Source organism: Oryx dammah, unplaced genomic scaffold (assembly GCF_014754425.2).
Source record: "Oryx dammah isolate SB20612 unplaced genomic scaffold, SCBI_Odam_1.1 HiC_scaffold_14, whole genome shotgun sequence".
NCBI classification, from domain to species: Eukaryota; Metazoa; Chordata; class Mammalia; order Artiodactyla; family Bovidae; genus Oryx; species Oryx dammah.
Window position 1 is genome coordinate 14,100,234 of NW_024070198.1, and position 27,002 is coordinate 14,127,235.

The window sequence follows — 27,002 nt, forward strand, 5'->3', positions numbered from 1 at the left end:
TAGAAGTCTAATTGATTTACAGTGTTAATTCCTACTGTACAGCAATGATTCAGTTATTCATATATGTACGTTCTTTTTTTAGAAAAGATTCTTTTCCCTTATGGTTTATCATAGGAAATTGAATATGGTTCTGTTATACAGTAGGACCTTGTTGTTTACCCATTCTGTATATAAAAGCTGACATCCTATGGCAAAAACCACTAAAATATTTTAAAGTGATTAGCCTCCAATTAAAATAAATTAATTTAAAAAAAAGCTGACATCTGCTAACTCCAGACTCTGACTCCATTCCTCCGACTCCATTCCTCCACCAACCTTCTTCGCCATAAGAACCACCAGTCTCTTCTGTGTCCATGAGTCTGTTTTCGGTTCATTTATGTCAGATTTTAGATTCCACATGTAAGGGATATCATATGGTATTTGTCTTTCCCTTTCTGACTTGGTATGATCATCTCTAGATACATCCATGTGGCTGCAAATGGCATTATTTCATTCTTTTTATGGATGAGTAGTGTTGTGTCGTATATATGTGCCATATGTTCTTTATTCATCTGTCAATGGGCATTTAGGTTGTTTCCATGTCTTGACTATTGTGAATAGTGCCACTATGAACATAGGGGTGCGTGTATTCTTTGAATGTATGAATTCAAAGAATATACAAATATATATTCTTTGAATATATGCCCAAGAGTGGGACTGCTGGGTCATATGGCTATTCTTAGTTTTCTGAGGAACCGCCATACAATTTTCCATAGTGGCTGCATCCATTTACTTCCCCACAAACAGTGCACGAGGGTTCCCTTTTCTTCACACCTTCTCCAGCATCTGTTATTTGTAGACTTCTTAATGATGTCCACTCTGACTGGTGTGAGGTGGTACCTCATTGTAGTTCTGACTTGCATTTCGGTAATAATTAGTGATGTTGAACATCTTTTCATGGGCCTATTGGCAATCTAGATGTCTTCTCTGGAGAAATGTCTCTTTAGGTCTTCTGCTCATTTTTGGATTGGGTTGACTGTTTTTTGTTGTTGTGTGAGCTGTTCATATATTTTGGAAATTATGCACTTGTTGATCACATCATTTGTAAATATTTTCTCCCATTCTGTACTGTCTTTTTGGTTTATGGTTTCCTTTGCTGTGCAAAAGCTTTTAAGTTTGATTAGGTCCTGTTTATTTTTATTTCTATTGAACATTGGTACTATTTATGTCAGAGAATGTTTTTCCTGTTTTCTTTTCTAGAATTTTTATGGTGTCATGTCTTATGTTTAAGTCTTTAAGCCATTTTGAGTTTATTTTTGTGTATGGTGAGAGAGAGTGTTCTAACATCATTGATTTTCATGCATATATTTCAATTTCTTCAGCTCCAAGATGGGGTTAATAATGTTACCTAGCTTTTACAGGATTACCTTGAGGACTTAGTTAATATGTATAAAGCATTTAGAACAATAGTGTGCATAGAATAAATAAATGTTATTTATATTGGCAAGATTTGGTGATATGCTTATAAAGGAATTATAGCCAACTGCCAGGGCATACCATTCTATCCACTGACGCCCAGACTAGAAGTTGCCTCTTTCTCAGCTTGGCCCACAGCTGCAACAAACAGGTATATGTATGCTGAAGGTGAAATGTTTTTATTTGGGTTCATCACAGAGGTTGAATACACTCTTATGACATTTATCCATACAAAATACAGCAATGGTTGCAGGCATAAATAACAATTCCTCTAACTATTCTACTATTTTATAATGCACAGCCCTCTTTGTGGACTATAGGTAAGAAGTATATAAATCACAATGCAGAAATTGTTTGATTTCAGCAATTTACAAATTGAATTCTAGAAGTAGGACACATAAAAAAAGATTTTTAAATGGAACCAGCCACCTTGAAAATTAGTATGAAAAAACATGGTGAAAACCTTTAATACTTCAAAAGGTAAGATAAAAATGTTGCCTGTTAGCCTGACTTGGAACCTAGACGCTCTGGGAAGTGATGGGGCTTGGTGAAGTAGTGTAATATAATAGCCTCTGCAATGTAGTCTCAGACCCAGACTCATTCTTGGTTTTGTTCTGCTAATAGAGACAGGATTCTCTCATTGCTGGATGACTCTTGAAGACTTTGTTATGCATTTGGTCTCACAATCTTCATTGACAAATAGTTCTGAAAAGGAAACAGAAACAGGGTTCTATATATATATATAAAACTTAGGGATTATGTAACTTAGGGATTCATCATGGTACCACTGACACTTAGGACCAGATGATGCTTGTTGGAGACTGTGCATTGCAGGATGTTTAGCAGCATCCTGCCCACTAGATTCCAGTATCACCCCCAGTTGTGACAACCACATGTCTCCAGGCATCCAAATGTCCTGGGGGGCAAGATTGCTCCCAGTTGAGAACCACTGGTTTAAATCAATAGAGTCTAACTCAAGAAGAAGAAATAACTATAAGGGGTTTTCTAAATGGTCAAGACAGATTGAGCTACCTACAATAAGAAAATACTGGGTTGGCCAAGAAGTTCATTCAGATTTTGCCATAAGATCTTACAGAAAAGTCCAAATGAACTTTTTGGCCAAGCCGGTGGTATGCATGTACTTACAGTTAACAAGCTGAAAGTATCTGCTGGGGGAAAAGGAAGACACCAACTCCCTGCTCTTGGGGTTGTGTGACTATGCTACTAAACACAAAATAATCTGTATTATTAATATGAACTGAAGGAGTGGTTTCTGAATGCTTGGACTCTCCCTTCTCCACTGGGCAAACTAAGCTTAAACACCCGCTCCTTGGTGCAACCATCCTCAGCAATGGGGTCTGACGGTCATTTTTTCATACCTCTGGACCAGCCTGCCTTTCATAGTAATTTACTTGTTCATATCTTGCAGACAAGCAGACACATGATCTGCTTGTGGGCAGAAATCCTGCCTTGGGCATCTCTGTATTCTGATTCTACCCTACAGCAGATGCTCAACGAATTCCTTGATTCCCAGAGGAATGAAGGCACTACTTCCAGGCACACTGACAAACCTCCCATTTGAACTCCCTTTGTGACTGTGGAGATTAGGGGGATGTTATGTGATGTGAGCCTTAAAGAATGAGGGTGCTTTTAACAGAACAGTCTTGGCAAAGGGACCGTGGCAGGTTAGGGCAATACTTGTTCGGGGAGGCCAACTCAATTTGGATGGAGTTCAGGGGTGTGTGGTAAGTCGCTCCAGTCGTGTCCAGTTCTTTGCAACACTATAGACCATAGCCTCTCAGGCTCCGCTGTCCATGGGATTCTCCAGGCAAGAACACGGCATTGGGTTGCCATGCCCTCCTCCAGGGGATTTTCCCAGCTCAGGGGTTGAACCTGTGTCTCTTATGCCTCCTACATTGGCAGGCGGGTTCTTTACCATTGGTGCCACCTGGGAAGCCCCCAGAGTTCAAGGGTGGTGTAGGCTTCTAATGAGCCCAGGATGCATGAAAGGTCAAGAGTTAGGATGTAGGATGGTTTGGAACAAAAAGTCTGAAGGCAGAAAGATCCATCAGAAATGCTGGCTCTGGTTCAGACCCACACTGATAAAGGCTTGAGGGATTTCTTCTAGAATTCCTGAGACCAAAGTTTTGTTTTTAATAGACCCTGAAGTTCTACCTGTAATTCATAAAACCTGGAGAACGTGATTCACAGAACATAGTACTTTAAACTTTCCTAAAGTTGACAGGTTGTAACACCACAACGGCTATGTCGGTCATTTTTGTTGTTGTTTAGTCGCTAAGTCATATCCTGCTCTTTCGTGACCCAATGGGCTTTCCTGGTGGCTCAGATGGTAAAGAATCTACCTGCAGTGCAGGAGACCTGGGTTCCATCCCTGGATTGGGAAGATCCCCTGGAGAGGGGCATGGCAAGCCATTCCAGTATTCTTGCCTGGAGAATTCTCATGGATGGAGGAGTCTGGCAGGTTACAGTCTATGGGGTCACAAAGAGTTGGACATGACTGAGCGACTAAGCACAGCAAGACTACAGCCCACCAGGCTCCGCTGTTCATGGGATTTCCTGGGCAAGAATACTGGAGTGGGTTGCCATTTCCTTCTTTAGGAGATCTTCCCAACCCAGGAATCAAACCTGAGTCTCCTGCATCGACAGGTGGATTCTTTACCACTGAGCCACCAGGGAAGCCCCAAGGTAGGTCATTTTACTGAGCAGCAAAAATGGCAAGTACCAACTGAGATGACCAACCATAATTCACACCCAGAAAGCCAAGACAAGCGGCCAAGGACTCATACCGGTAAGGAATAGAGAAGCACAGCTACAAAGAGCAGCAGGATCAGCAGAATCAGCAGGGCAATGATGACCCACTTAAATCGGCGCCACACGATGAACCTCATGGTCTTGCACGGGTTGGTGAACCACAGGAAGGAGGTTTCTGGTCGGCTGCATTGCAAAGAAATGGTTTTACCTACCCAACTCAGGAGGGACAGATATTTTACATCTCAGAGCATAACACAGTTTAAAGAATAATTAATAATGTTTTACAAAGCCAAGGAAAGATATTATTCCCCTCAGCTGGCTGAGAGTCTTTAACCTTTTATGACTTCTTAAGATGCTGAAGACACACTGGACTTTGGTTTCACAGAAAGGAGAATGGTTAAAATGAAGCCAGATCACCAATCTCTCCATCCCCCATCCTGCCTGTTCAGTACAAAATTAAGACAACGGCTAATCCATTGCATTAAGTCAAGTGGAGGGGGGCTTTCAGACTGCAGGTGTTTGGGGATCAGAACAAAGAGGGCCTCTCACTTTGGTGGGTCCAGTTTGGGGTTCATGTTGGGTTCATCCCGTCCCTTCCCCGCTGGCCTCTCGTCGGCCTCCTTCTCATTGAGGACTTCCAACGTCATCTCCACTTTCCCCTTCAGGAAAGCAGAACAGGTTAAACACATGACATCACGTTTCACAAATATTTTCACTTCGACCCAAGGCGTTTTCCCCGAGCGGTGATTTTTATTCTTGTAAAACAATCCTGAGATCGCCTTAAATCTTCCTCAAGAGATCTCATCACATTTCCTCTTCCATGTGTTTCTGAACTGACTCCTTGTGGGAAACTGAGAGGACAAATTGCTTTCCCTCCTCCCCATCATTCTAACTTTCTCACATCCATCTCCTTGCCTGCTCATATTATCTCCCTTTGTAACTGTTTGAATTTGAATACTGCTAATGACGATAGCTAACATTGAGCATTTGTTATGGGCTCCAGGAGAGCCTCTGTGCTTCATGGGACCCCTACTGTATGGGGCAGTGCTGGCACTTAATGAGCACCCACTGTATACTTGCAGAACAAAGGCATGAGTGAATGGATGCTGCCTCCCTGTTCACAGGTGCCTGAGGGGTGCATGGGGCACTGCTTAAGCCTTTTACAGGGACACTCTCGTGTGACGCTCGAGACGGTCCTAGAAGTCAGGTACTGCTGTGATCCTCCTGTGCACATGAGGACACCGAGGCTGCAAGAGCTCTAGAAACTTGCCCACTCTGATAGCCAGGCTTAACTGGGGAGGCTTTCTAGAACCCTGGAACCCACAAAGTTACCAGCAATTTGAGAACTTCTGACGTTGATGCTCATTAGGTGATGAAGCACAGATGCCTCCTCAGTCGACCAGTCAAAGATGGGTATCTCTCTCTGGCAGTGAAAGTTGTTCAGTCATGTCTCTTTGTGACCCCATGGACTTTACTGTCCATGGAATTCTTTAGGCCAAAATACTGATGTGGGTAGCCTTTCCCTTCTCCAGGGGACCTTCCCGACTCAAGAATCGAACTGGGGGCTCCTACATTGCAGGCGGATTCTTTGCCAGCTGAGCTATCAAGAAAGTGTGTCTATGGCAAGGTAGTTCTTATTTTTAAGCCCGTTCTTTCAAGTCTATAAAATGGAGGTAATGTCTGCTTCATGGGGTTATCAGCAGAGCTAAATGAGATTATGTACAAACTGCTCTAGAGTGGCAGGAAGCTACGCCAGGGATAGAGGAAGTGATAAACTGCAAAGGGCACAAGGAAACCTCTGGGGATAATGGGAATGTTCTGGAGCTTGATTATGGGGGTGGTTTCAGGAGCATATACATCTGTCAAAACTCAAATTGTGCACTTTTGTTGTCTTCTGTTTTAAGTGAGTGCAGTTTACTTTATGTATTGGGTTGGCCAAAAAGTTCATTTGGGTTTTTCTGTACAGCAAAATCTGAACTTTTTGGCCATCCGAATAAATTTTAAAGTTGTTTTAAAACACAAGATTATGAATGTAAGACATTCAGTATGTTGTCTAGTTTATAATAAGTAGTATAAAATGCTTATTATTAGTAATACACAATTAAGTAGCCTTTTTGTGACAGGGCATGGCAATTGGCACTACTGCTTCTACGTTGAAATTATCTTGAGTTTTCCAAATGTGCTCATAACTTATGACCTTAAAGTTCAATGGATGCTCACACTCCTTGCCTCTTCCATCTTTAAATTTTAATTTTTTCAAGATGAGAACAGCTTAAATTTGAAGTTTCTTTTTCTGTACTGAATTGTACGGGAAGCTCAGAGTAAATTAGCACTTCTGGTGAAAGAAAGTCCCACAAAAATATAGTATAATCACATGCACTCCCAGTTTTTTGACAATTCCAATCCTTCTATCTTCCACTCAACCCCAAACATATGTTCTCAGCATCTGCCATCTTCTCCTATAATCCCAGGTACAACCTGTTCCCAAAACTTAAAAGTACCACCAATTCAACCTTCCTTATCTGGAGCAAATCTACTCATAAAGGGCAAAACCTAAAGAAGAAAAGGAATAAACAACCCCCAACCAGGAAATACTCATACATACAGCCATCACACGGGAGCCGTCTTTCTCTGTGTAGCAAGGCCACCATCCTTTCATGGACTTCTGCTCAAAGAGAGAGGCAGTTTTCACTTTCAGGGGGTTCACGGCTTTGAGGTCTGGAATCATGTTCAAATTGCATTTCTCTGGTGATTTTGCTGGAATGATGGTATGATGCAAATCAAGTTCCAGGAAACCTAGCCAAGGAAACATTAAACTCAAATAAATTTCAAGTGGATCAGGCAATATTCACAGGTAAACAGAATGTACTTGTCAGAAGAGAGGTCTAGACTGTGACTCTGGACAGGTGACAGGTGAGTTAGAGAAATGGAGCCTGGCAGACAGTTAAAATTCTTTCCAGATAGGATGGAAAGTGGCAAAAGTTATCTGCCCACTGCTCTGCATCTCACAGAGGACTACCCACTTTATTTCTCAGAGACGGGAGCATAAATGGAGTTCTTCTGCAAGCTCAAAATAATTAAACACCTAAGAACACAATTTCCACTGAACTTGGAATTTGCTCATGTTGGTTCTAAACTTCCCCAAACACAGTCATTTGGCTTTGGGTAAAGACAACTGGTACTTGGAACATGGGAAGCACCATCGAACAGTCAAGTTCAAGTCTCTCCTAGTGAAACCTCAGAAACAAGAATTTGAGAAGGAACATTGAATTCTCATCAGAACATTCTTCCCAGGAACTAGGAAGCCCAGCTCAGGGTGCCCAGAGAAGCACAGGTTTTCTTCCATGATCTGAGGCATGAACTCTCTTGTAGTTAATGACCATCTTGATTTATCTTTGGGGCTTGGGAACTCCCGGGACCCCTCTCCTTCAGATAATCGTCTGGGTATGTTGGGTCAAGTCTATGAATTACTTACTGGGACAAAAGGTGGTCTTCAATAGGGATAGCAAAGAGCACCAGGGAGGTGATGGCAGATTCTTTATAAACTTTTGGACTCAGAAACTGTCCTTCATCTTAATGCATCCATAGCCCACAAGCCTTTCTGGAGTTTATGCCTGTTTTTATTTTACCTCTCTCCTTTTGGTAATAACTGCAACCATTTACCCACTAGTTATCAGAGATACAGTCATCCTCTTTATTTGTTGTCAGACTGTTTTGTTTCAGTTCCAAGGGAAAACTCTCTACTGTTCTTCATGCTAAATTAGCATACTCCTGTGAAGAGGGAACATTGCCTGGCATTCCAGTAAACAAAGTGTTACCCATTATCCCAGTTCTACAAGGATCAGGACCTTAGTCACTGCAGCCCCCACCTGAGTCTGTGACCCAAGGGGGATTCAAGATGGAGGGGGAAGCATTCTGACCTTTGGGTTTGGCTCTGGCTAGCTAAGATGCATATCTAAGGCAAAATTTCAACAGGTCCAGGATCTTGTATCTCTCCAAACATAGCAAAGCACTAAAATCATTAACTTGAGACATCTGTTCTTTGTGAGTAGGCGTAATCTTTTGATGTTTGACTACCTGTTCCCCCCCCCGCCCCCCACCCCAGCAAAAACCTCTTCTATCCTGGCTCCTCAGAGCTCTCTGAGAGGTGGTGTCCTAGGTTGCAGTCCTCAGTAAGATGCCTGGACTCACAACTTTTAGATTGTACGTTTTTCTTCAGTTCAACACTTTTATACTCACTTGTCTGTTCAATTCTTATTAAGAACCAACTAAGCCAAAGCCACTGCACTCTGTGTTGTGAAGGGCAGAGGGATGAACAAGATGTAGCCACTGACCGCTGTGGGCTTCTCCTCTGCCAGGAGAGATGCTCCAGAGCGGGGAGATGAGCTCGGGGCTTCTGTAATGCTGGCTTCGAGAAAGTTACGTCTGAACTGGCAAGTGGCAGAGATCGTAGAAATAAAATAAATGTGCATGATACCGCAGGTTACATTGTTTAGGAAAGCGGGAGGAAAGGAGAGGGGGGCGTCAGAGGACTCTGGGTGTTTCGGCCTGAGCTACTGGGAGAGGCTGCAAGCAGGTATGAGGTCAGGGCAGGAAGGCTGAGTTTGATCTTAGTCACGATAAATTTCAGGTGCCAGCTGAACGTACAGGTAAAAGGTTCCGGTGGGGAATAATCATCATAAGTGTTTCTTTTTTTCAAACTTAGACATAACTGACATAGAGCACTGTGTAAGTCTAAGGTGTATAGTGTGTTGATTTGATACACTGCCTAGAGCAGTCAGTATGAGTCATCTCAGTATTTCTTGTTACTGTATATCAGGCACCGTGGGCGGCCAGGCTGCACCTCCAGGTCTAGGAGTCATACCTTGCATAGAGCGAGAATGAAAGCTTTGCCTTCAACAGAGGAGAGGGTTGGTAAGTCACTGAGAGAGCCTGGGGAGGATCCACAAAAGCCTAGGGAGAACAAAGGCCTGTGTTTAAAGAGCGAGAGGAAGAAACAGAGCGGGCCAGTGAGACACCCAAGGCCTGGGAGAGAGAAAATCTGGACACTGCTTTGCAGGGACTGGGGAGAGGGCCAGGAAATGGAGGGGCCCGCAGCGGGGCTTAACAAGGGCCTTTTACCACAGAGAAGGGTGGGAAGGAACAACGGCTGGGATGTTAGAGGACTGCAGTGACTTCTGCGAGGCGGAGGAAGCTGTTAGAGGACTGCAGTGACTTCTGCGAGGTGGAGGAAGCCAATTCTGAGGTGTTGATGGGAGGGAGAAGAGGGAGGGAGAAAAGAAAAGAGGTTTGGAAGTGGAGGCAAGGCTGAGGCATACCTGAAAACAAAATTTGTGTCTTCATAACGTCAGAAGCTGGCGCAAGAGCCTACACCAGGACCCTGAAGGTGGACGGGGCCCACACAAGGGGTGCCGTTCACTGTGCCCACTTCTCAGAGGACCTGGGATCACGCCCAGCAGGCCACAGTGCCCAGAGGGCATCCAGGCAGTGAATGTGACCCCAGCCCCACAGGACTGGAGATTTAAATAACTGATTCCAAGTTCTAGTTGATTTAACTAATTTCAAGTACAATATCTTAGAGAAAAGTATCCACATGTCAGCCTTACCCAAGTAGTCATCCAGAGAAAACTTGTCATTGTCCCATATCTGAATGACCAGTCTGGGTGGGACCCGAAATTCAGTTTGGTCAATACTCCAGAAATGTTCCTAAAATGCCAAGAGGAACAGACAAGCCAAAATGACACAGATTACTGGACTGTCAAAACCCTCCCCTGGGGCCTCCTGAAAATGCCACATCAAGGCACGGGGCCTCTTGTCTCCTTTGCATCCCCACCCAAAACCCCATCTTCTAGCCTGCTGCCCCCACCCCATGTGTATGTAAGGCAGGCAGGCGCCCCAGGAAATCTCAAGACCACCAGCTGGGCGACAAAAAGGTTGTCCGAGGCAGTTGCCAAACAGAAGGTTTCTCGCCGCGTTTCTATCAGTGTGTCTTCCTGCTGGCACTCCTGGGGTTCGGGGGCGGTGGGGAGGGTAATTCTGACTCCTAAACACCATGGTCTGGTTAGATTATCCTCCCAAAGCCAAACTGTTCTAGGCCAGACCAAAATATCCCCTGCTGGGGTGTTACTTCTGCCCAGCAATCTCCCCGCCCCGCCCCCAACTGTCCCAAGGATGTCTGAGCACACTCACTCCACATGGGGGTGAGAGATGGCGGTCCACATTTCACTCTTATCAGTGCAGATTTAAAATTCCTGGAAGTTTTGGTTTTTGAAAAATACTGCTAGTTTTACATACTGTAAAACTAAGACCCTCTGATCCTTCAGACTCAAGTTAGGTGCAGAGAGGATGGGGTGAGGTTCCTCCAGGTTCTCACCTCTGGTCCCTGCCTCTGCTCAGACAATATCAGCCAAGGATCATGACACCTCCATGGCCTGATTACACCTAAGTTCCTCTGGCCCCAGAAGAAAGGGAATTCCCCCAATACTTCATGAATTTGAAGGAGGATTATTGGGTTGTTGGTTTTTCAGATGACAGTCTGAGATATTTCCCTTTGCAGGACTTAGAGGGCCTGGCTCTGAGGGGCCGAGAAGCCTGCTCTACCATTGTCTGGCCTCACCTAACTGTCCTGTTTGGGATTACTCATGATGCTAAGAGGTCCAGCTTAGATGTGAGTAAATAGGAAAGGAAACTTTACCTAAAGGCCTACCTGACCCCAAACCCCTCACCTTTCCCCCAGTCTGTCTCAACATTTGAAAGTATGCATAAGCACCAGGATGAGCCTCCGCATCTTTAAAAAGTGCCCTCGGAAGGCATTTATCTCACCTAAATGGATAAAGTGCTCATTAGGCAATGGCACCCCACTCCAGTAATCTTGCCTGGAAAATCCCATGGATGGAGGACCCTGGAAGGCTGCAATCTATGGGGTCACTGAGGGTTAGACACAACTGAGTGACTTCACTTTCACTTCCCTTTCATGCATTGGAGAAGGAAATGGCAACCCACTCCAGTGTTCTTGCCTGGAGAATCCCAGGGAGAATCCCTAGTGGGCTGCCGTCTATGGGGTTGCACAGAGTCGGACATGACTGAAGTGACTTAGCAGCAGCAGCAGGTAGGGCCTGGCCTGCTGGGACAGGAGGGGGCTGTATCCTGATCCAGGTGTAGGGGGAAGAGGTGACTGGGGCAGAGCTAGGAAAAGTTTATAGAATATGGTTGGGAGGGAAAATGGGACAAGGGCCTATAAAAGACAGCTGTTATTATTACCTGCCCCACAGATTTTTCCTAGAGATTCTATTCTTCCAGTCCATGCAGTTTGGGGAGGACTGACTTTATCCTTAACTCTAGAGCTGCACCAATCAGGGCACTGCATCCCTGGGCACCACTGGCTGGCTCAGAGACGGGCACTTGGCTTCAGACAGGCCAACTCTGGGGTCCAATCTCAGAACCCTGGTTGGCGCCTTTGGGGACTTGATCTCTCTCTACTGAGACCTGCTGGTAGCCACCCTACCCCCAACCAGGGAGTGAGGCCCATGGGTGAAGGCAGAGCAGAGGGGTGGAGGAGGTGACCGCAGTTTCTAAAGCCATCAGTTCAACCTGGGGCTCCAGGCGTTCCTTAAGCCAGTCAACCCTGGCCTTTTTAGTAATGTGAACCAATAAATCACATTTTTGGTACAAGCCAGTTTAAGTTGAGTTCTGTAACCCAGAGTCTTATAAATTAAGACCAGGAGGGCCCTGAACCCTCATGGAAGTGCTCCCAAAGGAAGGAAGGCAGATGCTTAAGTTTAATAAGGAAGGTAAGTGGGAAATTGCACCTACATTAATATTTTGTTTCTGGCTAGCTAGTCCGACAGTTCTCTTTATCAGGGGAAGAAATCGGTCTCCCGTGACATAAATACATACTTAGGTTGGGGTATGTATGGACACAGGGGGTCTTTTACCAGATCCTTCCCCCAGCTGCCAACACGTCAAGGAAGAAAAGCTGTGTTCCTTTTACCCCTAACTACACAAATACCTACTAGAGTTGTGTGATCCTGAGCAAGTATCTGCACCAATGGGGTCTCTGAATCCCCCCCACCTTACCAAGAGGGAGCTGGACCCATGACCTCCAAGGTGCTGAGCACCTCCAATCTTTTCTCAGTGTCCACATTAAGAAAGACCCATGACGTCCCCGCCCCACTGGCACATTTCAGAACTCACTTTTTTAGCAACGAGACAGAGCTGTTCAGCTGGGAGGTAGTCAAAAGGGAAGACAAATCTCCAGTTAAAGTTCCCTTCACCATCCAAGGACCTGTAATGGACATCTGTTTTCTGTTTGTTTTCTTCATTGCCAGGAATCCAGCTGAAAAGCAGAAGCAAACAGACTTAGCTTCATGTGACTGACAAGTAATCTAGCCGCAAAATCGTGCAGTGATTAGGAGAGTGAAGGGCAGGAGAATTAATGCACTTTTCTTGGGCAGGTTCCAGTTATCTATGGAGCTGGGGAGGCCGGGGGTGGTGATTTATGAAGGGGAGGCACTCTGGTGCATCCAACACAGGTTGTAGCCAAATAAAATAGAATTCCTCTAAAACCAGAGCAGGAAACCCTTTAGACTTCAGTTAACAGGGATAAGGTGAAATTTTCTGGAAAATATCAACAACTTAGCTGCTATTTTGGGAATAGTGAAGCTTGCCGGTTATGATTTTCGTCTCCCTGACTATAACTCATTGCTGTCTGTCATCACCACTGATAGGCTCAGTGAATGTGGGTTAGTTCAAAATTTCAGCATTTCCTTTTCCATATTTTACTTAAGCAAACAAATCAGGCACGACTCAAGTAATCTTCCAGCTTCCTTTTCAAATTCTTCTTAAATGTACTATGATCACATTAATTGAGACAAGCAAGGGAGATGTGTCCATACTCCTATCTATGAAAATTCATTTCTACCAACAAGCGAACATCTTAACTTTTGACATTTGGAAAGTTCTCTTTGACCTGTGCCTGGCAGATGGGTTAGAGGGATGAATGAGCATGTCTGGGAGAAAGTGTTACCACATCCGCCAACTATGGGGAAGACTTCTGGCTTGGAACCAGAGGCACACGAGATCTGAGACAGCAACAGTGGTGGAATGCATGGATCTCAGTACTGCCTACACATTAGCATCGCCTGGAGCAGCTTTCAGAAATACTGCTGCCTGGACCCCTAGATAGAGACTGTCAGGAGGAGGCAGGCCTGGCTGTGAACCTGCTCTGCTATTGACTCTCTGAGCTTCGTTTCCCATCTGTAAAACGAGGTTAATGATACGTGCTTCCTTCACATGGTCAGCCTGAGGACAAAATGAGAAAGGCCAGAGTGGGAAGAGGGAGCTCCTTAACACATGTTAAGGATCAGCTACTATGAACCAGGTATACAGCATGCCTTCTTTTATTCTTTTCAGCTGTTAACTAGCTCCATCTCACAGATGAGGAAACTGAGGTTCAGAGAGGATCTCATATATCCAGTAAGGGACAGAATTAAGTACAACTCCCACGTCTATCTGACTCCTAAGTACAGGACTATTACTCTGCCTCAAAGGACCATGGAGACTAGAAAGTCATGTGCTAATACTGGGTCCTATTGTTAGTAGTGGTATTAATAGCAGTTGACTGGTAATTTTACTTTTTCTCATCAACTGACGAACCAAACAACTGAGTTGAAATATTCCTTTTGACAATTAACATTTAAGCTTTTGAACTAGCTCAATGAAGAGAGAGATCATACTTTTTGGCTATGACCGTGGTAGCTTCAGCTTATAAGCCAACCCTAATTGGCACCATCATCCTTCCCCAGATGGCTCACCCCTGTAGCTCTTCCCTCTCCTTTCTTATGAATCTTTTCACATTTTCATTTGAAAACAAGGTAAACAGCCACTCTCGGTGTATGTACTTGTATGTAATACCCACGTGTGTATAGTGCTAGGCATGTTATTTGTGCATTATTCCTTTCACATACAGTATTTAGACTTTTCATTCCAAATGTGACATGGTACTTTACGTTTTTTAATATTTTGGCCACACCATGCAGCACGTGGGATCCCAGTTCGCTGACCAGGGATTGAACCCATAACCCCCTGCTTTGGAAGCGTGGAGTCCCAACCACTGGACCATGAGGGAAGTCCTGACATGGTATTTTAGGTTATTTTATTCTTTGATTACCAGAGCTATCTCTCAGTCCAGTATTACTTGAGTTTGTTTCCCTGATTGGAAAAAAAAAATGCTTATGATAGTCAAATAAATTTGCATATATATAATTAGCCAGAATTAGTTTTCCTTGGGGAATGGTAATAATATCCTGAAATGAGAAAGAATAATGAAGTACTTGATGAAACATTCCCTGTGTAGAGTGAACCTAAATGACAATAATTATGTCTTTAACAAAGGTTTGATTGAAGGCCACTTGGGATCATAAGTGAAACTTTATTCTCACTTTATGAATATATTAAATTTCAACAAGTCTTACCTTTTACATATCAAGGAACCAAACTCAATTCATGTGGAATAGTAAGTTTATGGTGTGACTGTTAATTTTATGTGTTAATGTGACTGGCCGTGGGGTGCCCAGATTAAACATAATTTGGGGGTGTGTCTATGAGAATGTTTCTGGATGAGACCAGAATTTGAATCGATGGACTGGATGGCTCTCCCAAATGTGGCATCATCCAGTCTACTGGGGACCTAAACAGAACAAAAAAACAGAGGAAGGAGGAATTTACCTCTTTTTTCTGTCTCACTGATTGAACCAAGACATCTCAGGTCATTTCCTCCTGACCTCAGACTGGGATATTTACCATGGGCTCCCCTGATTCTGAGGCTTTGAACTCAGGCTGAATGGTATTCTCCAGCTTTCCTGGGACTCCAGCTTGCCCGTGACCAGTCGTGGGACTTTTCAGCCTCCACAACGGCTCTCTCTCTCCCCGTCTTTGTTTCTCTGTCTCTCCCACTTTCTACACACACATGTGTCATACTTGTCCTTTTTCCTGGCGAATCCTGGTTAATGCACACAGTGTTTACTATCTGCCAGGTGCTATCCTAAATGCAATCTTCTGAATATTCCAGAGTGGTGGGTACTGTCATTATCTCCAATTTACAGATGAGGAATAGTGAGTTTGCTAACTTGCCCAGCTAGTAGGGAAACCACCAGATTTCAATACAGCTAATTTGACTCCGGAGTCTGACTTCCTAATCCTTGGGTTCTGTATGCATCAGTGTAGAACACAAAACTGACACCAACATGGATTATTTGGAATTGAATTATGCAGGTAACAGAATAATGAACACCTATGACACTTTACACATTGGATGTAGGCACTCAGTAAATGTTGGTGGAATAAATGATTTTTAAAAAAAAGCTCTAATGTTTCTTCTTTTCCATGGATGTTAACTTCAGGTAATAGAGTAAAAGCAACAAACCTTGGGAGCTCTACCTCTGTCTCTAAGGCTACTTACTCAAAGTATCAAAAAGGAATAAAAATGAACTGCATGACTAAAAAGTCTCATAAATAAAAAATCTGCTTAATAAATGAAACAAAACCTTTCTTTTCTTATAGGTATCAGATGCCGTTGCTCATAAATAACATCCATACAGGCTTTTCTTTGTTCTCTGTCTCCCTGGAGCTTTCTTTCCAAGCAATGGCAGGCGGGTTCTTTACCACTAGCACCACCTGGGAAGCCCAGTAAGACATAATATCTTCAATAATCGAGATCCTATAATGGACACCCTATAATGGAACACTCATGAAGGAGAGTCTGCTTTGTTCTGCGAGTCTGTCATAGGCTCTTGCATGCCAGCCTTACCCTTTCACATAGATGTCGCTCATTTCCTCTCCTGTGATGCTTTTCTCGTCCAGGACAACATCCTTGGTGTTCCAGATAATCACACGCAGGTAGTATCTACAAGAAGCACATTTTGAAGGTGTTTTATCCTCTCAGGTGCTGAACCAAGACCCCGGGGAGATATAGCAGGGTCTCAAGCTTACTTACTTCTTGGCTTTCCGGGGTGTGATGTTGAAAGGAGGGCCTGGTGGTCCCAAATTCTTGGGGAAAACATCTACCCACATCTGAAGTCTTCCCTAAGCCGTTCAGAAATGAAAAGAGAAATGAAGTTACATTATGGGTGGTAGAGACTACAGTTTTCTTTCAGACACCTTCAGTGAAACTAGTGCAGGTCTCCTAATTTATTCGTCCATATGGAAGGCAAGAGAAATGGAGTAAAAGAGCAGATCAAGATGAATCTTATACCAGTCATGTAGGCCATCCACCCTCCGTTCTCGCCCAGGAGTCTCTACATGTGCCTACTTTATCATAATCTGATTAATAAAATGAGGGGCTTGCCATCACTAACACAACCCCACACACACACACTCCCTCTTACAGTGACTCTCAGAACAGTTTTCACACCATCTCTCATCCATCATCAGACTGTCCACTTGCTATTAGTGCCAGTTTTGTGACACCCAAGGGTTTCTCCACTTACCTTGAGAGAGAAAATCAAAATAATGTAAAAATGTACTTAATTTTTAAAAGAAAGACAGCCTGGCACTTTCAAAGCAGAGGCTCAATGACAAAAACATCACCATTCACCAAACTGAGGGCTCCCTGCACTGGCTTGCTAGGGCCCACCGCCTGGAAGGGGCTTACAGGAAGGTGGAGGGTGAAAGCCGGGACTGATGCTTGTGCCACCGTCTTGATGGGCTCCCCTCACCTCCCTTTGTATCTTTGACGGCTACAGACCGGGCCCACTTATCTGACTGGAATATTCTTCCAGACAGCCTAGGAATGCCGTTAACATACTGTATCAACCATACAAACCAATTTAAGTTCCCCAGACTGTTTTTGGATGTTCTGTATACTCTGCCTTCATGACAAAAACAGACTAGTCTTTAAGAAGGTTGCCAAGGAAACCACTAGGTTGGCTTCCTAATGCACTGGGATCAAAATGAATTAACTGGGGCTCTTGGAAAGGGATATATTTTACTGTGATCCTTACTCTCTTCCAACTAATCTCGAGGGCTCAAGGGTCTAGGATACATCAAGCACACTGCAAAAATTAGCCATCTCCTAATTAGCGGTGTCTCCTAAGACCCAGCCACAGTCTGTCCAATGTGGTAGGTAGAGGTGATGGAAGAATTGGTGGATGCCCAGGGAGAAATCTTCCTTGCTTTGTTATGTCTTAAGACTATTCAGTTGAGAGGTGGGAGGGGAAAGAGGAGGAGGAATGGACTCTTTGAGGGGAAGGAAAAATAATAAGAGAAGGAAGATATGAAGATAGGGAACAGAATAAAAGTGAGTGACAAAACAATCTAGTAAGCCCAGCCCATTTGTACTTACTTCTCAAGAGACCACAGTTCTGCTATCCACATCAACAATATTTGCACCCATTATATTAATATTTCTTGAAGTGTGATTTCCTAACCATCTGCATCAGAACCTTTCTAGATACTTGTTACAAATTCAGATTCCTGGCCCCACCCCAGACTTACTTAATTTCTGCAGGCATGGTCTGGGAATCTTCATTCTAACAAGCTTCCACATAGACTATTTTGTCATTTTCCACGTTTCCCCTTGCTTCTCTGGGAACTGACCTTCCCCCGTCACTATCCACATGGTGCCTGTGACGATCCATCCTGCGCATTGTACCCTGTCTTCCTGGCTAGAGCTTAGTGGTCTAGTGGTGGATGAAGGGACCAAGTTAGGGCAACTCATCCTTTCCACATTTGGAAGCAGGTGGGGCTACATTATTATATGCAAAACTCAGAAACCATCCACACTATTCTGACACATGGGAAGGTGCTCACAGGAAAAGTGCAGGCTAAAGGAGACTCAGAAATAGACAAAAGACAGGGCAAGATCCTGGCCCAAGTTTGTTCTGAGTCACTGTCACTCTCCTGTCTGGATTTAGTGAGTTACCTGAAAATTCTTACCATAAATCCCCCTAGTATATGTGTGTACGTGTGCTCTCAGTCACCTCAATCATGCCCAACTCTTTGCAATCCCATGGACTGTGGCCCAGCAGGCTCCTCTCTCCATGGGATTCTCTAGACAAGAATACTGGAGTCGGTTGCCATTTCCTTCTCCAGGGGATCTTCCCGACCCAGGGATCGAACCTGCATCTCCTAGGTCTCCTGCACTGGCAGGCGGATTCTTTACCCACTACACTCCCCTCGGGAATGAAGCTAATCTGAGCTTCATTTCTATTTCTTGAATAAAGTATCCAAAAGAGATAAATGAGGCAAGTCTGTGTCAGCTGTTGCCACCACCTTTGGGGTGTGGATGATGCATGTTCAAAGGTGGAGAGTGCTTTACCTGGGAGATGTTAGGCTGGAAGCTGCTGTGCAAAGTCCTCGTTTCCACGTGTTCAGGAACCAGCCCCTGAGTCCTGAGGATGTGAAGGGCAAGGCGCTCCTCGGGGGGCCCAAGGTGCTGGTGCAGGATTCTGTTTGCTTCTGCAATATTTTTTTAAAAAGGACAATGAAACAGGGACAGACATCCAGAAACAGTTCCGCCTTGAGGGATTCTCAGCACTTCAGCCCAGACTTTGCAGACACAGTCAGGCAGTGCCAGTGTGTGAACTGCAGCCTGTGAAAGAGTTGTTGATAGAAACAGCCCCTGACCAGAAGCCCTGCCCAACCAAGTTCACCCCTGACTTGTGGACTGCAAATAGCAAAGAGACCAAAAACACTCCAAACTGTGTAAGAGCGACCCCCATTTATGTTGGCATCAGGGGCTCCTGGCCGGACTCCCGTGCAGTTAGGTGTGGCCATGCAAACAAGGTAGGCTAGACTGTAACATAGGTGGAAGTGACAGGTGTGTCCTTCAAGGTCCAGCTCGTAATACCCTCTCATGTAGGATCACCTCTGGCACCTTCTCTCTGGATGCAGAAGAAAACGGTGACCTTAGACCTGAGGTGATGATGGGCAGAGCTGCAAGGTGAAAGAGCCTGGTCCATGAAGGACTGTTTGGAAGAGGGCCACCCACCTGCAGGAGTACCTGTTTTGAATTTATGAGAAATAAACTTCTATTGTGTTAAACCACTAACATTTTTTAAGCTTAACTGTTAACAGTAGCTAGCTAGTATCACTGTGGCATTTAAAAAACATAGACTCCCAAATTTTCTGTCACTCCTTCCATTGAGAGATGGGGGTCTAAGTCCTCTCCTTTGAATCTGTAGACATATTTGATCACTAAAGAAAGGATGCTGTGTGACTTCTAAGGCTAAGCATGAAAGACCACACTGGTCTTCCTGGATCACTTGCTCTGAGGGAAGCTGCCAGCCATGTAAGGAGCCTGGGCACCCAGACAGTGCCCTATGGGAAAGGCCTGGGTAGGTGCTCTGGTCATCAGTCCCAGGTGAGGTCCCAGCCAAGGGCCATCCTGGACATCAAGCCTTCGGGTGACTGCAGCCCCGGCCAACATTTGACAGCAATCAACTGCCACTCAAGTGAGAAGTGCCCAGGTGAGCCCTTCCTGAATGGCTAACCCACAAGACTGTGAGCAAAACAAAATGGTTGCTATATGGGGAAAGACTCTAAAAAATTTTAGAGTGGATATACACGTATAACTGATTCACTTTGCGGTACAGCAGAAACGAACACAACACTGTATATCAAATACACCAATAAAACTTTTAAAAAACACAAAATGGCTTTTTTCAGCAGCTAAGTTTTGGGATGATTTGTTATGGGGGCAAAGTAATGGGAACAACCCTGACTGATACAGCTTTTGGTGGGGTGTTGTTTGATTGCTGGGGTAGTTGTCTCCATCAGGCCATTTTGCTTGCCAGTTTATTTCCAATGCCCTTTGCAAGTTCTGATGTAAACAGCATCGTTTGTTAAACATCTAATAATCCCTGATACTGACAAAGTCTTCAAGTCTTCTTTCAGACAGAAAGACAAACACAGTTTCTTACGATGCCAGGAATAAACAGTTGGGGATCAGGAAGCATTTTCATTCCCATGTACCTTCGTTCAGCTTTCTCTAGCTGTCGCATGTGCCAGCCCCATGCCAGCCCCTCCGGGAAGCCCTCTTCCCTACAAAACACTGAATCATGCCACAACTCTTACGTTCTATTAAGCTGATTTCAGTCTATGTCATAATGCAGTTAGCTGTTTATGTGTCAGGACAGACTGCATTATAAATTACTGCTCAGGAAAGAGCAAGACCCCAAGTTCAGACATGAGCCAGATGTGAACTCAGCAGATTCTTCAAATTAGCCCCCAGCATCCCTGAGCCTTCTCAGAGAGGGTTGGGAGAATGATGGAATAATATTGGAGGAGAAATTCTTGCACTACCATCTGAGCACTTCTGAGCTAGTTATACAATCACATGGAAATAAGTTAATTATTAGAAATTTGTGTTCAGAGCTCAAATAGCTATGACCTAAAAAGGTCAAGTGAAACGTAAGACAGACAAGAAAACGTGTCCATTCTGACACCCGAGATGACTGCAAAACTCTAGTATAATGGGCTTTTGTTAGACAGTCATGTGTGTGGAATTCCCTATGGTATTAGGGCACTACTCTGCTGACACCCCTCCATAACACAAACCCAGCAGCATAACTGTGTTGCTCTACCTTGCAACCAGCCCTGCAATCCATGGCAGTTTGCTTACCAAATTCATCTAGGCTGTAGTCTTTTCCTCCATATCTGATGCTACTTCCATCTTCAGAAAGAACAGGCGGTAGGAAGCCTTTGAATCTGGCCACATTTTGAAGCAACTGTGTTGGTTTCAATTGATCTCGCCAGGTGTTTACTCCAGAACTGTGAATAATAATGCCACACTCAGAGTTACTGCAGGACACACACGTTCTTCTTAGATTCATACACACACATACTTAAAGGCACATTCATGTAATGGGGGAATGCACTCTAGACACTGGCTTTTGCCTAGAAATCTATTTAGGATTTAGAGACTTAAAACCCACAGTTATTTTGGCCTCAGCCAACTGGTCCTCCCCTTCTCTGGCCCTCTGTAAATAATGAGTTTGAGATCACCATAATCATAATAGGCAAACATAAATTAGAAATCACAAGCTATATCTCACTGGATAATACAGACAGACACTGTTTAGCACTCAGGGAAAGAGGAACATCACAAAATTGGTCAGTTTGTGGGGAGGGGCAGGGAATTCCCACCATCAAACATTGCTAGCTCTCAGTCCCTGGCATCATGGAGGGAGGGGGAAAAAGAAAGGGAGGGGAGGAGAGGGACTGGCTCTCCAGGCTTTGCCACCTCACTGAGTGCCATCCTCACTGAGCATTACACTGCCTCAGGGGCCAGCGCGGTACACAGACGCCAATGTGAATAGCACCCCCTGTAGTTGTGTAATGCTATGGCCCTGCTTCTTGCTAAGCGTTAGTCACTCAGTCGTGTCTGACTCTCTGTGACCCCATGGGCTGAAGCACACCAGGCTCCTCTGTCCATGATATTCTCCAGGCAAGAATACTGGAGTGAGTAGCCATTCCCTTCCACAGGGGATCTTTACCATCTGAGCCACCAGGGAAGCCCAATTCTCCCTCCTGACTTAAAGGATCTGAGGCTCAACGAAGACAGGGCTGAGGAAGAGCATCAAAGCTTCCCCAGTACCAATGTTAGATGGAACAGCCAACGTTTACATCCCAAGCCACTTACACACAGTACTGCTCAGGAATGCCGCAGTGGGACCCAAACCGGGAAAGGAATCGGTTTTCTAGATCAATGATCGTTTCTCCTACTTTTTCATCACGGGTAAAGGTGTCATAATCGTAGACAGAAATTTTCAGATCCTTTTCTTGAGGTAAGTAGCAGCTAAGTTCATACATTCTGAATAAATGAAAGTGAGGTTAGAATTGCATGATCCCCCTTCCTCCCAGGTATCTTGCACACTCCATAGCTCTGCACAGACTCCTTGGGCCATGGGAGGATGATGTCATGGCCGGGATAGCCAGGTGGGTGGTGGCGACAGGTGCTTGAGAAGTACTACACATTAGTAATAAGAACAACGGCAGAGTACACACTTGCTCAGGAGAAGATCCGGGGCTTTAAGTGCCTAAGGAAAATCCCAGTTTTGCTGCTTACTAGCTGTGGGACCCTAGGGCAACTACTTAACGTCTCTGTGCTCTGTTTTCTCAACTGTAAAATGGGGATAATAATCCCTACCAGCTCATGTTGTTGTAAGGGTCAAGGGAATAAATGTTTAGAAAGCATTTGCTATGAGGGCATTACTCAAAACCACCAGCAATAATAATAATGTTATTATACATTAAATAATACTTATTGTTAAGAAGTATACCAAATGCTTTCTAAACATTTATTCCCTTGACCCTTACAACAACATGAGCTGGTAGGGATTATTATCCCCATTTTACAGACCACGGAACATCCTGGGCTAACCCCACGGGAGCGTGGGGATCTGGAGGAGAGCAATGGAAAGCTGCCAAGGCGGCTTCCCTCTCTCCTCCCAGGCTCTCTGGCTCTCCACTGATTCTTGAAGGCTTTCCTATAGTATCTGTATGAAAATGCAAACCCTTCTGATAATCAAACAGTAGTTCCTATGGCAGGTGAGCAAAGTGGCGCCAGTTCTGAGAGGGTAATGACTGTAGGCCATGAACGCCAGATGGGTGGGGTTTGGCTCTGTACTTGCACACAGAGGGGTGGGTCCAAAGGTGCTTAACAAACTCTGGACCACAGACTGTGAGAGGCCCCTCAAATCTCTCCTCTCCCCCTGTGCCTCTGCCCCTCCTCCTGTCACTCTGGTGTGTGGCCCGGTTCTTGCCCAAAGAGCCAGAACTCTGGAATAGAAGGGTGTACATCAGTGGTGCTCAGGAGACAAGCTTCCAGGGGTCTCCTAGACACATCTCAGTGACTTCCCCAGACTTCTGCAGCCAGACAGGGCCTGCAGAAGGCAGGCATCCCAGGAGAGAAGGGGCTGTAGTCCTGACTAGACTGTATCCACACATGCCCCCAAATTCTATTACTCAATCCCAAGGGACAGGTAATACGTGTCTGTTGAGAAAAAATTCTTTGCTCAAATAAGGCTGAGAATCACTTCTTCTGGTGTTCCTCTGGGCAAACTGAAGGCTCTGAGAAATCCTGCAGTTATCTTTTTAACCCAGGCATCCTGGTTTGATGAAGAAATATGCTTTTCTTTGGAACACCAATTAACATCCTTTCGGCAGACTAACATTCCATTGAATGTGATGTGATAACAGTGCCCTGCATATAGGAAAGGTTGCTCTTTCCTGAATCTCTGTCCCAGAGTTCCTGAGAGTCTCCGCTGAGAAGAAAGTCACCCAGTAGGACCCTGGAGCCTAGGAGGGGCTGTGGAGCTGGGGTCTCCCTGGCTCCACCCTGCTGGATGGAGCCAAGTCTGAGTTCGCCAGATGGGGATTGGCCACGTGGAGCCTGATGGCATCACTTCCTCCTGAGGTGGCAAGACTTTTCCTGCCACTTAATTAAGCTTGTGTTTGGCTCTTCCAAGACAGTGATGTAGGCAGGGCTGCTTTTCTCCCATAAAAGCTGGCTTTCCCTGCTTCCCTGTCTCCCTCACATGGGGCCCTCCTTCCTGCACTGCATGCCTTTTCCTGTCTAGACCTCAGGGCTGGATCAGCGGAAGAAAAGGAAAACGATCATATTGCCATGCCAGAGGATTATTTCCACTGCCTGGCTCCGGCACACGGCCCCGGGGTGTGCAGCACAAAGGGTGTGTGTGAGGGGGGGCGGGGGGAGTGTGTGTGTGTGTGTGTGTGTGTGAGGGGGTATGTGTGGGGTGTGTGGGTGTGGTGGGTGTGTAGCTGTGGGTGTGTGTGTGTGTGGCTGTGGGGGGTGTGTGTGTACGCATGTGGGTGGATGTGGGTGTATGCGCACACTCACATGTGAGAGAGGGAAGGAATGTGTAAGGGTTCCATCCACCACACATGAGAAGCAGCAGATGGGCAGGATAATAAAGCCAGAAATTAAGATACCAGCCACACATCAAATACGAACAAGGTGTTCTCCTTGGTAGTGTTCTGGGGAAAACAATGCTGTGCAAATGTCTTTTGCAAAGAACATTTTTCTACAGGTGATGTGAAAGTTGCTCAGTCGTGTCCGACTCTTTGTGACCCCATGTACTGTAGCCCGCCAGGCTTCTCTGTCTGTGGGATTCTCCAGGCGGGTAGCCGTTCCTTTCTCCAGGGTATTTTCCCAACCCCAGGGACTGAACCTGGTCTCCTTCATTGCAGGCAGATTCTTTACTGTCTGAGCCACCAGGGAAGCCTGCAGGTGATGGCTTGGCTGTAAGCACGAAGCAGTACTGAGTTGGTTGGGAAAGCCTGGGGCTTGGTCAGGATTTCTCCCCAAGTTTAGGCTCCCCGTTGTACCAGCTCCATGCACGCAGCTCGGGCGCCCTGTTTCCCTTGACGTGGAGCCGAGACACCCTGCCCTGGCGGCTGCAGGGTCTGACACTGATGTGAAAATCAGACGGCGGCGGCTGCACAGAGTGCAGCATGGCAGCCGTGCAGACCCTGCTGTCAGGTGGCCCGGGCACGGGTCCTGGTTCTGCCACTCCCCAGTGGGGTGAGCTGGGTGTTCATTCCCTTTGTGCCTCAGTTTCCTTTTTGTCAGTAGCCACTCAGAGTGGTGAGATTCTTGAGATGTTTTCTATGAAGGGCTCACTATAGTGCAAGCCCTCAGTAAAAGCTTAGCAAATAGTAGTTTAGTTGCTCACTCGTGTCTGACTCTTTGTGACCCCACGGACCATAGCTCGCCAGGCTCCTCTGTCCATGGGATTTCCTAGACAAGAATACTGGAGTGGGTTGCCATTTCCTTCTCCAGGGGATCTTCCCAACCCAGAGATCGAATCCGCGTCTCCTGCATCAGCAGGCAGATTCTTTACCACTGAGCCACCAGGGAAGCTTGTAATAGTAGTTATTATTAAATGTGGAAGGAGTTTATAGCTGACAAAAGCTAGTCCTCTTTAGAGGTCACTTGGGTTTGCCTTACCCTCGAGAAGGTTCTGATGAGATCAGTGTTACCGTGCAGAAACAAATATCAGATGGCAAGGATGAAGATAGTAATGCTATTTCAAGAATCTTCTTGAACAGAAGACAGGGAGCAGGATATCTGATGCCATCACTTTCTTCTCCCTTCCCCGTTTTTGGTAACAGAGTCAACAGCACATACACTGGCTCAAAACAATGGAATCAAAGCATCTCAGATAAGAGAGCTTAACAGGATTGGGGTGTGAGAACCACCCTGTCACTCCACGGAAATCACTGCCTACTCTTCTTGTCTAGAAGCCACAAACTCTCTGGACTTCTGGGCCTCCTACCATCCACGTCCTGTTACCCTTGCCCCCAGGTCCTAGGGCGGGTCTCTCAGACTTGGTTTAATTTTCTTCAAGGCACTTTTTGCTTTCACGATGTATTTACATATTCATTATCTGCCCCACTGACCTGGAAATCTGAATAGTTCATAGACATGGTTTCACAGTTTCTGGGCCTCGAGCAAAGCTTGGCAGCACATACCGCCTCCTTAGCATGGAGGCCATGAAGAAAAGAACCACAGAAAAACGTTAGGAAATATCTGTTACCTGCCGAACACCGGGTTGAGTGTGTTGGGGATGTAGTTGTCTCGGTCTTCAATTACCTTTTTGCCCAGTGTTATTTTTATGTAAGGGTCACACTGTGGGGACGAAACAGAGGACAGGTTATGTCACTGTGGGGGGCCAACTTAAGTCAGTTTCTGGGACAGACTCTGGTGTGACTCCTGATGAGAAGGGGCGGCCTCAGATTAGGTCTGGGTAGTGCTCCCTCTTGGCGCCATGCAGCCAGCGCGCCTTTGGAGGAGAGGCGGTGGCCGGGAGCAGTGACAAAGCAGTTCTCTGAGGTCACATCTGTAAAATGAGAAGGATGATCCAGAGGCTCCGAAGCCCCTTCCCTTCAAGCTCTTAGATTAATCCCCATTGGGACCGTCCTCCTGAACAGATTGTTTTGATAGAGTATCTTTCCCCTCAAGAGATAACAGACGCCCAGAAAGAAGAAACATGACAATTACGGTGGTTGAAGACTGTAATTATCTTGCTACTGGAGAAGGCCCCACACCCAGACTCTTACCAGGCCATTGTTGTCCTGGGGCTGGAGCTCTAAGCCTCGAACAATGTAAATCCTAACCGTGCATTCCTGTGGGACACTGTCAGGTAATTCCTGAAACTGCCGGGGAGGGGCCGGCACGCTGGGGTCATCCGACAGTGGGTAGATTCTGAAGGAGCCCTAGGAGAGAGACACACAGATGGAGCCGCAGGGCCCAGGGTAACCAGAGCAGAGGGCCCAGGACAGTGCAGTCCCCCCAGGACGTGAGGGACAGCCACAGAGGGCTGTGGGATTGGGGGAGGAAGGACCGTTTTTGTGAAAGAAAGCTATGGTGCGCTTTGCAAGTTTCTGATGGGGAAAGTGAATGACGACAAAGTAACTAATAGATCACAGGAGAGAAGGAAGGGCAGAGCAGAAGCTGGGAGGCCTGGCAAAAACCCAGGGGAGACGTGGAAGTGGCTTGGGCCAATATGATGGCAAAGGAGGTGGTAGAGTGAAATTGTGCACATTTTTTGAAGACAGGAATAAAAATGATTATTTTTTTAAATCTAATAAAATACTAAGGTGATTCCCCCCCACCTTTTTTTTTTTTTTGCATTACTGCACAAACCCCCTTCCACTCCCAGGCAAACTCCTGTTCATCCTTCAGGTCTCAGTTGAAAAGTGTCACTTCTTCCAGGAAGCCTCCCTGACTGCCCCTGGGTTGGATGAGTTTCCTA

General features: G+C 45.6%; 1 protein-coding gene across 2 annotated transcripts in view; it reads right to left on the bottom strand.

The window, feature by feature from the left end:
- Positions 1–1,604: 1,604 nt before the first annotated feature.
- The window catches only part of MYOF (myoferlin), a 177,808-nt gene continuing 152,410 nt past the window's right edge, over positions 1,605–27,002 (bottom strand). For both annotated transcript variants that reach the window (XM_040254539.1, XM_040254538.1), the window contains 13 exons: positions 26,308–26,463; positions 25,785–25,876; positions 21,866–22,036; positions 20,846–20,994; positions 18,542–18,681; positions 16,220–16,308; positions 16,034–16,129; positions 12,421–12,562; positions 9,834–9,933; positions 6,833–7,023; positions 4,777–4,886; positions 4,263–4,410; positions 1,605–2,160 (listed from right to left, as the gene is read on the bottom strand). In XM_040254539.1, the coding sequence (XP_040110473.1) occupies positions 2,122–2,160; positions 4,263–4,410; positions 4,777–4,886; positions 6,833–7,023; positions 9,834–9,933; positions 12,421–12,562; positions 16,034–16,129; positions 16,220–16,308; positions 18,542–18,681; positions 20,846–20,994; positions 21,866–22,036; positions 25,785–25,876; positions 26,308–26,463 (1,623 nt within the window). In that variant the 3' untranslated portion in view covers positions 1,605–2,121. The remainder of the gene's footprint in view (positions 2,161–4,262; positions 4,411–4,776; positions 4,887–6,832; positions 7,024–9,833; positions 9,934–12,420; positions 12,563–16,033; positions 16,130–16,219; positions 16,309–18,541; positions 18,682–20,845; positions 20,995–21,865; positions 22,037–25,784; positions 25,877–26,307; positions 26,464–27,002) is intronic.